At 35.2% G+C, this 12,271-nt stretch overlaps 1 protein-coding gene across 2 annotated transcripts in view; it reads left to right on the forward strand.

Annotated features, from left to right (window-relative positions):
* SMC4 (structural maintenance of chromosomes 4) overlaps positions 1-12,271 on the forward strand; it is a 39,851-nt gene that overhangs the window by 13,816 nt on the left and 13,764 nt on the right. For both annotated transcript variants that reach the window (XM_010584974.1, XM_010584973.1), the window contains 7 exons: positions 5,830-5,994; positions 7,089-7,216; positions 7,727-7,867; positions 8,779-8,929; positions 9,763-9,927; positions 10,729-10,962; positions 11,560-11,745. In XM_010584974.1, the coding sequence (XP_010583276.1) occupies positions 5,830-5,994; positions 7,089-7,216; positions 7,727-7,867; positions 8,779-8,929; positions 9,763-9,927; positions 10,729-10,962; positions 11,560-11,745 (1,170 nt within the window). The remainder of the gene's footprint in view (positions 1-5,829; positions 5,995-7,088; positions 7,217-7,726; positions 7,868-8,778; positions 8,930-9,762; positions 9,928-10,728; positions 10,963-11,559; positions 11,746-12,271) is intronic.

Here is a 12,271-nt window from a genome sequence, read left to right on the forward strand (position 1 = left end):
GAGAAATTGTAACCAAAAAGAAAAGCTTGTATAAAGGATTTGTGTAATTTACCAGTATTGACAAAATATGTGATTTTTAAGCCTGGAATCAATTGGTAAAACACATTGAAGTGCCACAAAGGGTTTAGAAGATTTCTTGTGTTCTTGCAACAGATGAAGTGGGGAAACTAAGACAAATGGGATGTCCTGCTGTCTAAGGTAATGCCTAAGATTCTCAGCCGTGTGTAAAAACACAGAAGGTTTTTTCTAATGTATAGTATTGCATCTCCTAGGCAGTATTTTCTCTAAAACTATTCCTCATGAGCAAAACTGAATGTAAATTTCAGTTCACTTAATGTTACATTACTCCACTTTTGAATTTGACTAGTGTTGAAGAGCTCCACTGCCAAAAACCCCTCCAAAAACTAAAACACAACTGCAATAGAAAATTCCCCTCAAAAAAACACCCAAACTACCCAGTACTCCACCCCCAGTGTGCAGTATGTTTCCATCTACTGGATTCCAAGCTACAAAATTCCTTTGTTACAATATATGTTTTAATGTGCCCTTGCTTTAGTGTGCTTCAAAAGTGTTCTTGATGTGTGGGTTTTAACACTTAAAAGTTAGTCCAATTTGTTAGGTTGTATAGGATCATGCTAATCTATCCCAAGGTTTTCAGCACTTTATTTCAAAGCTTCAGTATTGTAAAGCTTCAGATTAAGATACCAGAAATTAAGTGACAACCCAAAATCCTGGAAGATTGTTTTTACCTACTTGCTGCTGTAACTATTCTGTGGAATGCTAACAAAGTAGATCTGCAAATGTTATATTAACAGTTTAGTTGACAAAACTCATTGTGTTGCAAGACACAGTCTTCAAAAGTTATTTTTCCCGAATTTTCAAGGATGAGAAGAGGAGGCAGTAATTGGTAAGCAAACATCTTTCTCTGTAGTTATCCAAAAACAACTAGTCATAATGCAGGGAAGTTTTCGCAACCAAAGAAAAAAGTATTGTTTCTTTTTTCATGAAGAGTTTTAAGGTTGCTGTCAGTAATATTTCAATGTCAAAGGCTTTTTGCTAGCCCTGTCTCATTTCATACCAGAATTTTAAAATGGAATCTGATGGCTCTATTCTGAAACTCCATAATTCCAGTTCCAGCATTATCACAGACTGAACTACTACTGTGCACAGCACAAATTACCAGCGACTACAGTTTATCACTATTTGAGGCTGGATAATGTCAGTATTGGGATTAGTGCATTATGCCATTCATACTTCTTAGCTCTGGAATTAGCGCTTCAATCTACAGACCCTATTCTTAATGTAAAGGAAGGTTGCTGGAACATAATGCTACTGTCTGCCAAGAGCAACAAACAGGAGTTATCTGCAGAAGTGAAAAGTAGTATCCTGTTTCAAGACTAGTGGTAAGAGCTGCAGAAAGGCAGCTTAATGAGTAGGTCAAAACTTCCCTTTATCAAGCAGTTTGATAACCTTGTTTAAAATTCAAATCTTTATATGCCAGAAAACATTGGATGAACTCAGATTAAAAGCTTTCTGTTCTGTGAGGATCAGCTGTTTTAAGAAATGAATGTGTAATTTTAGAGAAAATAGTAGTAGCTCTAAGAAATGAGGTAATAGAGAGTTTAGGGATTTTATTGTCCCACCTTTTGAGGGCTACATGGGAGGTGAAATTCTTGCCTTTCACAAATTAGCTCTAGGAAGTTATATACACCAATGGAGTATGGCTCTTTAAGCTGCCTCCATTGTTAGAGGTGTGCTGTCCTAATGAGAATTTTAGTCTAACAGAACACAGAAGAGTGTGCATGCAACATAGAGACTGAAATTTGATGAATTCTGTCTATAATGTCTTACATTAAATGTGCAGCGTTCCTAAAGTGCTCCTAGGATGCAAGCATAACTTCTGCTGAAATGCACGTAACTCAAAACAGTTAGACCCTTGACTTGGCAGCCTCTTAACATTAAAATAGCGATAGAACATGTTGATGATGTCGCCACTTCTGTCAGTTCATTAGACATCTTTATGGACATCCACCCATGGTGTCCTCCTGGGCTTAAACACAGCAGGCACAACAAGTCCAGGCACTCCTGTTTAGCGTATTTTGTGCTGCTGCTTCAGTCTGTGCTTATGCTGCTCCTCTCGTCGTCTCCTCAACCGAGTTGTTGATTTCAAATAGTTAATTTTATTCTGGTTTTTGAAGGCATTTACAATTTACTTGCTTTAAAATTTTTGCTCTTGTGCACGATTGAAATTTATATTTAGAAAGTTTTTTAAACATCATGGCACTGAAATACTTCACCTCCTCAGGAGTTTGACTATGCAAAGGAAGGCGGGATCTCCAGCTTCCAAGCTCCTTGAAGTTATTCCTCATACTTTTCACTAGAGGAAATGGCTTTCAACTGAGAATGACTCTTGCCCCTTTTTTTAATAACTTGTAGCCTGCTGTCAAGCAAGGTTTCTCATTATTTGCCACAGTGTTCAGTTAACTTTATCTGTAAAGAAATTTCTAAACAATAAACTTGTGTTCTCTATTAGAATGTACCAAGAATTGTTTTCTGGTAACTAAGCTGAGGCATTCTGTAGAAACTGTTACTTAGAAGTATGTTCATTATACAGTGTTTGAGTTGACTACTTCTGTTACTAGTGATGTCCAGCATCCCAGTGCTAACTTCGGTCTGATATAGAAGACTTCACACACAATGCAGAAACTGAAATTGGGTTTGGAATTCCATTTAGAGTTCTTGCACTGGATCTAGAGCCTCCCAAAAATACTCAGTGGACATTTGATGCTTTTTTCATACAGCCATTACTTAACTTTTGTGGATGTTTCATTCTGTTAGATGTATGCCAGTGTCACCAATGTCTTAGTGTTGACATCCATTTTGTCTTCTCAACTAAATAGAGGATTTTTTTTTTTCCACATTCCTCCCTTTCCTCTCATGACTTCATGCCTGTGAACTAGAGGAAGATAACAGGCAAATAATTAAAGAGATTTCCTGGTGGTCCATTCTGAGACTTTTTAAATTTAGGTGTGACGACTGTGTTAAGCATGCCCAAGCATGTTTTCTTTTCAACAAATGTCTGCCTGCTGCCGCCTTAGTTTCACTTTCAAAAATGCTGTCCGTATTTCGAAAGATCTTTTACTAGATAAATAAGCAAGGTTGTAAATTTTTTTTTTTTTACTTAATTCAAATAACAGGTCAAGTAATAAGCACAGCTAAAAAGTTAGGAAACAGTTAAATTGACTATCAAGTTTTAACAGAATGCAGAGTTGTAAAATGTGTTTTTTCCCTGTTAATCATTGTCATGGCTATTTGCATGAAGAGCGGGTACAACTTTTTCACTCTTTAGAAATTGAAATAGCTGGAAACATTTTTGTTTCTTACTATGTTAGCTATAGAGGTGAGCTAAACAGATGTCTTATATATTCATTAAAAATATGAATATTAAATAATATTTAATACTGTTATTCAGTTATTTATAGTTCTTAAATGTTTTCATTTTTGCCCTTGGTAAGAAAAGAATCAAAGAATTTAAGTAGGTAGTCCATCTACATCTCTTCACATAAGATGAAGAATATGTAATTCTAAAATTGTTTGCCTATGGTCAAATAGAGGAATTGCATATAAAATTGGTAATAGCCAGCCTGACAAGTTCAATTCACATGCATTATCTTCTCAACTGTACTCGACTCACTTAAACTTTTTAAAATGTTATTGTATGTGTGGCCTAAACTGAAGTCACCAGTAATTCTTGGTCATACAGTGATGTATTTATTTACCATGTAGTCAATCAGACCTCTGATTTCTTAATTTATGAGGTTATAGAATTAAATACAATTGGGTTAAATTTCATTAGTTATTTACTATATCATTAAACATTGTAGTTATATTCCATTATGTTAGTGAGCTATGGAGCACCCTCACAACTACATTAGCATCTTTCTTAGATGGCTGTGACTTAAAGATGGTTAATTATACTTAGCCAGATCATAAAAAAAGTTGACTTACATTTCTTGCTTGTCTGTAATTCCTGTGCTTGTGTTAAATCCAGGGTAGTTTTCTGGTTTACAGCAGCACCTAGTTTGAGGGATATACATGCAGTGTAGAAAATTCTTAGACTTGATGTTCAGCACCTGCATTAAATATCTTTTCTGTGATTGGTTTTTCTTGGATGTAAACGGAGGAAATGCTTTAATGTGAGAAGAAACAAAATAGAGACTTATGACAATTCCACAGAAATTTAGGAGGTTACAGAGTTTCCTACCCATGAGCAGTGTCTCACTGACAGGTGGTTTTTGGTAGAGAAATCATACTTTTGTGGCAAGGGGGCAAATGTGTAATTGGATTTGTATGTACTACACTGCAGTTATTAGCCAAACTAATTTTTTGGCTTTTTGAGATGCATAAGAAATAAAAATAAGAGTTGGGTTGTTTTGGGGTGGTGTTTTTGGTTTGGTTTGGGGGGTTTAGGGGTTGTTTTGTTTTGTTTTTGTCAAACCTGCTGACAGTTTTTTGGAACAGTAATTAGCAGAAAAGAAAAGCTTAGATGCATTTAACTTCTAGAATTTTAAGTTAAAAAAAAATCTGCCACTGTGTTATACTCTAACAAAGGAATTATGTGCAAGAAAGACTTAATAAATACTAGTTCTTATTTTGCAAAATTTGCAAAACTTGGGCTTTTTCCATTCTCAGCCAACTGGTATTTACTAATTGGAAGAAAAGCATAAGGCCACTAGGTGTCATTGTGTACTGAGTATGTGGAATGAAATCACTTTGGCAAAAAATTCTAGTAACTTACTTAGATAACATTCAGGAGCACCTTATTCTCAAGTTTCTTAGCTGCTTACAGGTCTGATTTATAATGCTTGCCTAGAAATCCTGCCCTTCGTTGACTTCTGTGACTGTCCTTTCTGGTTCTCCAGCAGTCTCGTTAATCACCCCTCCTTCTGTATGTTCTTGAGAAGCTCTTCCTCATCAGTACTTTTGTAGAGAGTTGACTGTCAGCTTAAGCTCAACAAGCAGCCAACAATAACTAAATTCTTAACTATGTTTTCACTCTGTGGATATAGACTTAGGCTTTTTTTACATACATAGCTTGGATACTGGAATATAAATCTTGTTTTATTTTTTATCAGTAAAATAAACAGTCCTTGTCATTGTCTCAGTTCAATCTTTCCTAATTCTTACTTTAAAAAAAAAAAAAACATAACAAAACAACCCCTCCCCAATTATTGTTACTATTCAGCTTAATAATTTAAAGTTAATGCTGTACATAAAAGAAAATTAAATTAAGAAAGCCTAATACTTAAAGAATGTTTTTTCCAACAAGGAAGTCTTAGTTGTATGAATTACAAGTCCAGTACATCCATCAGACATCATTTTGCAGACCTTCTGTTTCCTAAAGAGAACCCTTCAGGGACTTCAATCCTGATTAAGCTACCTTAAGTCTATTGGGTGCTACATGACCTAGAGGGCATGCTTTATTCTCTTCTTCTTTTTTTAGGTTGGGGAAGTACATTTTGAATCTTTAGAGAAATGAAGAAATGTTTAGACCTGAATGTTGGCTTCAGAAGAGATGCTGGTTTTTCATGCCCATCGCCACCATGCACTCCGTGGAGGAAATTTCTATTCATTTTGATCTTTGTTTTCCCAAATATATTGCTACTCTGAATAGTCAGTTTTGATTACTGCATTATTTTGTTCTTTTTTTTAATAATGCTAGAATATGGTCACATACCTGCATTCCAAAGATGTTTGTATTTTTTCAGAGTACTAAGTCCTTCCCCCAGAAAAAAAAAAAAAGAAACCATCAAACTTTTCTTTTCCAAGGGGGAAGTTGAACAAATCGCATTGATGAAACCGAAAGGCCAGACTGAACATGATGAAGGCATGCTTGAATATTTAGAAGACTTAATAGGATCGGCAAGACTAAAAGATCCTATCCAAACTCTGTGTCGCAGAGTAGAGATTTTAAATGAACAGAGAGGACAAAAGGTGAGTCTCAAAGTTTTGTTTGAATTCTGAATGAAAAAATACAAGCTTGCAGTGTTTCATTATTGGATTTTTTTAGGAAAAAAACTAACATAAAACTTGGTTAAAATTTGGCACTCCTCTGTAAGAGAAGTACAGAGAAATTTTGAGTTACCTTTACTGCATCTGCTTTTTCTCTCAATTATAAAAGAAATGGGCAGTCAACATCAGTTGCCCTTCTTTAAACACTTACAATGCTGTTGGCTTTTGATTCCCAAAGGTTTGAATGCTTGAGTTGTAACACAGGATTTTACCTGCTGAACTCTCTTTGATCATATCTGTATGCATTAAATGGTTCTCAGCCTGAATAGAGAAATAGATTATTGTTATCTGAATACATCCAGATAGGGCTTTCTATCTGCCTGACTCCTATTGCTAAATAGCAAATAGGAGAAGTAGCAGGGAAACCTTTGATATGCTAAGAAAAGGAGAGAGGGAGGCAGAGCAATGGTGAGGTGATATGCACACAGCTGTGTGAGGCAGCATAAAAATACAGAACGTTAGTTGTGGCTTGAGCTATGTAGATCTATTGCAGAACTTGCTTTCATAACATTTTGTTTATGCATTGAGTTCTAAAAGTACTAAATAATATCAAAGTTCTTTTTACTTGATGTGTCCTTGGTAAATCCTAGTATGTTGCAGACTTTTTTTTAAAGGCTGGGAAGGAAAAACAAAAGATGTGTAGTTGCAGGAATTAACTTTAAAGGGGCTAGTCAAAAGGTTGAAATATAGAAAATAACATACACAGTCTATAGGTAACTCCTCTTTATTTCTCAGCTATGTTTTCCTTGATTTGCCTGAGCTGTTCCTAGCATCTGTAGGATCCCTTTTTAGTTTTAAATTACTGTTTGAATTGCCCTAAAAGTACAGTCTCTGCTGTGGAAATGGTGATCTGTTATTTCAGAAAACTTGTAGTGCTGAATTGCCTTGCAGAGTTAATTGTTGAAGACCATCTCTCTAGAGGACAGTATGCTACAAAGGGTCTGGGGTTTTTTTCCTCATGGTTTGTTCTTCTGTAGTACTAGCAGTAAAGTCAGTTCTGACTTTGTCTTGTCTAGTTAAATAGAGTTAAGATGGTGGAAAAAGAAAAGGATGCCTTGGAAGCCGACAGGAATAAAGCCATTGAATTTCTTTCTTTGGAAAACAAAATGTTTAAAGAAAAGAATCGTATCTGTCAATACTACATGTAAGTACTTCTCTAAAGTTTTGATTTGGCTTTAATGTGGTAGTGGTGGTGTTTTAACTCTGCTTCCATATCTCTAATTAGAAATACTTTGCATTTCTTAACATCTGTATCAGTCCTTCAAAATTAGTTGAATAGCATTTGGAAAATAGAGACCATTTTCATAAAAATCGAAAAAACAAACAAACCCCAAAAACCCAACAAAACCAAAAAACTGCTTGCCAGCTTTTTACAAAGTAAAGTAGTCCAGCAAATTAATCTCGTATAGCTTTATACTGAAATTGAGAAAGTAGATCACTTAAAGACTATTTTTCATCTGAAGTGTCTAAGTTGTTAGATTTCCTTGCTGTTTTGTACTAAATTGGCAAGGTTACTCAATAACGGATATTAGGATTTAATACTTTTCATAATCATTTTATTACACTTAAGATTGGAAATACATATTCATTATGAATGTTAGCTTTATGGAAAAAAAGTGGAGTTTTCAGTTTGGTAGTTTTGGGGGTTTTTTAGGTATGACCTGAAGAAACGAGTAAATGATATGGAAATGCAGAAAGAAAAAATTAATGAAGAAACAAAAGATGTTAATGAGAAGAGTAGTAAACTTGCAGATGAAATGGAAACAAAGAATAAAGCTTTAAAGGAACTCGAAAAGTAAGTACTTTAAGTATAGACTTGTAAGCTAAGAGTACTGTGGTTTACATGTTCTGCATATGTGGTGTTGGAGTTAGCAGGATTTTCAGAAAAGGCTATGGTAGTTGTATTGCAGGGGTGGGGGGGGAACACCTGGGAAAGCAGAAATATACAGTGGTTGCATGGGAAGATGATCGCAGGGAGCATAGCTGGGTTTTTCAGTAGTTCTTCCACCAAAAACGTAGATTATCTGATGAGCAGAGTCACTTATGGTGTTTCTAAACATTCCCTGGCATGGATTAAATGATCTCTTGCACAAAAATAATTTAAAAAAAATTCTCATTGGTTTGATTTGGTTCTGCAGGTTGCTTTTCTTGGAGAAATCTGGGTAATACAGTAAGAAAAGGTCTGATTTTTGGTGAATTTTAAAGGATATACATACTTTTTTTTTTATCGACTACAAAAAATAATTGGGAGATTGTTTCAGGTTTTTAGATAGACAACCATAACGCTTAGGTATGTGGATGTTAGGTGTTTTTCTCTGGTTTCCTTATGAATCTTTTAGGCATAAATTGTGTTTCCCTAAAATTGATTTGCCTGGGTGCTCATCTCCTATCCAACTGCAATATTAACCTCATCTTCTGAGATCATAGTAAGTTATTTGTGAGAGATGTGAATTATACATTCTATTAAAGAAAAAACACAAAATTTCTGAAAGCGTGTTTAATATTTTTTGTTAGTTGATCTTTTTCTTGTGAAACATCACTTCCCTGGGGAAAATACTGTGAAAATAGTTAAATATTGGATGTTGTTTCTCACAAAAACTGAGTAGTATTGGTTTAAACACTATATGCTTACTTATTAAGCCAAGCTCTACTGACATTATTTTTATAGGGTATGTAATAGATGATTATTTCTTTTTTCCCCTTCAGGAAACTGAATAAAATTACCAAGTTCATAGAGGAAAGTAAAGAAAAATTTACTGAGTTGGATTTGCAGGATGTTAAAGTAAGGGAAAATCTAAAACATGCCAAAAGCAAAGCTAAAAAACTGGAGAAGCAACTTCAAAAGGACAAAGAAAAGGTAGTGTGAACTGCAACTTGATTTACTTAAAGTGTAGTTGGTTGCTCTAGATGAGAACATCTTTGTGCAAAGGACGCCAAGTGTACTTTGTGCCACAAAGAAGATGGAAAAATATGTTTGGGGTTTTTTTAAATCTGTTATGTCATTTAGATGAGCTAGGGATTTTGTTTGCAAATAACTTACTGAAGTAATATATTATTCTCCCTTAAACTATTGCTCATTGCACATCTTTACTATGGGAGACCATGGCCAGCAGTACCAGACTGTTTTCTGTCTGAACGCAAAGTTAAAAGCTTTACTGTTGCTTCTCAGCTCTGTTGGGGAGATCTCATGGCTTGAAAAGCATCTTTTTATCATGTTTGTGGAGATTACAGGAATACTGTGTGTTCTTGCAGTTACTACCTTTTTAAACACCTTTTTTTTTTGTTTCCCTAGTTAATTTAATGGATATATTTTTACCAAGTTGGTTGTTGCCAGCTGTTACAGATTGTAAATCACTCTCTGCATTGAGAGTGGCCTTCTGAAAGTAGGTATTTAAAAGTTAAGCTTCATTGTGATTCAAAGACTTGAGTTCTTGTGCGTAAAGCTATGTTCTTTTACTGCCGTGGCTTGCTTCTCTCTGGATGGGCTCTAGAACTGAACAAGCCTTGCAAATAAAATCCAAGCCTCCTGCTAGAGCCACAGTGTGTCTTGCCCTACAAAAACACGAGAGCTTCGTTAGGGCTTACGCTTCCTTTGACTTCCATGTAGCACTTGAAAGGCAGGGTTTAAAAATAAGGCAAAACTATTCTGTTTCAGTGGGAGAGGCAGTTAAAAGTCTTTTCCTTGTATAGGTAGAAGAATTGAAAAATGTACCTTCTGATAGTGAAAAAGCTATCAGCAAAGCAACATCTGAGAGGGAGCTTCTTGAAAAGACAAAAGAGAAGGAAGAAGAAAAACTCAAGCAGGTTATGGATAGCCTTAAGGAAGAAACACAAGGACTTCAGGAGGAAAAAGAGGTTTGAACTGTTTTGACTTGGTACACTTATTGTATTAACTGACGTATAGCTTTGACACTTATGAATGAAACGATCACAAGATAGTTGTAAAATGCTATTTTATATGATAAATACACAGTTCCGAGTGTTACTTCAGTGGAGCCTAACTGGGAAATTCATTCTGAATTTATAATCAGAGCTAAATAATTTTCATTAAGTTGGCTGCTTTTTATAGTGATCATGTGTCATCAAGCATATAATTAATATGTGTATTAAATAATATTACACTTCCATTATTTGAACACACTTTAATTTTCTCCCATTGAAATTTTTAAGCCAATATGTTGCTTAAATAAACAGATTTTGAAATGGTATGTTGTGAGCCTTTTGCACAGCTGTAATCTGTCTTTGAATTAATAGACAACTACTATAACACTTGGTTATTGTTGATGTTAGCTGTTCAACCACTGAACACCTAGCGGCTGGAAATTTATCCCGTAAATTTGGGGGATTATTTTCTGTACTTGAAAGCATGGTTTCTCCATTTGAGTTGTGAAAATGATACAAAGCTTGTATGGAAATGTTCTATAATAATTCCCTGATGTTCTTTATAATTATAAAAAATGTCTTATTTCATTTCCGTACAGAATATGTTAATAAATTAAGAAATACTTATTCTTCTAGATAACATAATTGTTTTCTGCTGACAGGAGAGCTAGTAAAAGAATATGCCCGTTTCTTCTTTTTCTTTCATACAGTGCGATTGCTGTAATAAATCCCACAGTTGTCTGTTTTCAGCTGTAACATTGTCCATTTTTGCAGAACAAAGAGAAAGAGCTTATGGAGTTTAGTAAAGCAGTGAATGAAGCACGTTCGAAGATGGATGTAGCCCAGTCAGAGCTTGATATCTATCTCAGCCGTCATAATACTGCTGTGTCTCAGTTAAATCAGGCAAAGGAGGCTCTGATGACTACTTCAGAAACTCTTAAGGAAAGGAAAGCTGCTATCAAAGATATACATATAAAATTACCCCAAGCTGAACAGGAATTGAAGGAGGTGAGACTTGACTTCCATATAGAAGTTCTTTGAGTTACAACACTATGTTACAACACACAAACCAAAGTTCCACTCTTGTTTTTATCAATAATTGTGGTGAAAATAAACGAAAAACTGTCTCCAATAAAATAACATTTAAAAACTATATTCTAATACTCAGTTAACCGGTGAAGTAAGTATTTTATTTCAAACTTACTTTGGGTTAAGCAAATGTTAACATTAAGCACTGAAATTAAATCCTACATATCCCTGCAAGGGAAACAGTTTAAATATCATAATGAGACATGTTAAAATAAATAAGTGGCTCTGTTTCTGAGCCTTCTTTGAATTTCCTTTGCTCTTCTCATTCCCCAGAGAAAAAAAATGCCACTACCTTGTCCTAAGCCTGATTCATGAATTCATATGCTGTTGTATTTTTATCAAAGTGTACTAAATAATAGCTGAAGTGTATCCACATACCAGCCATTCTTCTGATAAATGTTTGCTACTTCTGCTTTTTGGTGGCTGATTTCATTGCCTATGCAATCATGAAACTAAGATTCCCTGGATACAGTGGTTTTTGTGAGGCTAAGATAATGTCTGTCTTTTAACTGTTAGAAGGAGAATGAGCTTGAGAAGCTGGGAGGAGAAGAATCGGGTGCTAAGAATCGTGTTCGAAAACTGCGTCAAAAACTAGAAGAAGCCAAAAGTTCTTTAGCACTAAGTCGCAGTCGAGGAAAAGTGCTTGAGGCTCTGCTTCAGCAGAAGAAATCTGGAAATATTCGTGGAGTATATGGAAGACTGGTAAATTTTAAAAAGGCTATTCTACTTTTAGTCTTAAACTTTATAGGAACAGCATGGTGTTTCTGTAATTGAGTGAAAGATAGCATTCCTCAGTTCTCTGGTGCTTTGAATTTGGACAACAGAGTTGCAAATCCTGTGGACTTGCTATAAATTAAAAAAAGAAGATTGTTGAGGTTCCACTACTCAGCACTAAGTAAAGGCAATGGCTGTGAGAAAGCTTTGTATTTTGGTAGGCTGATCTTTAAGCTAAATCACGTTGCTGCAGTCTATATGGGAATATGCTCAAGCCAGGAATACTACCAATGTCTTGTAAACCTGTCCATGCTTTGGTCCTGCCTGTGCTTCTGTGTTGAGCTATGACTGACAGCTGTAGTGATTCTGATTCCTTTGAATGTTAGGAATGTCTATGCTGGAGAAGTATTGTGGAGTAGTGCTTTTTACCTTCTGGTGCCACAGAAGGTAGAATCAATTGTTAACCACACGCTTGGCAGAACTGCCATGGAACTTAAAAAAACATCTTACAGCT

Source organism: Haliaeetus leucocephalus, unplaced genomic scaffold (genome assembly GCF_000737465.1).
Source record: "Haliaeetus leucocephalus isolate CR32 unplaced genomic scaffold, Haliaeetus_leucocephalus-4.0 Scaffold1014, whole genome shotgun sequence".
Lineage (NCBI taxonomy): Eukaryota > Metazoa > Chordata > Aves > Accipitriformes > Accipitridae > Haliaeetus > Haliaeetus leucocephalus.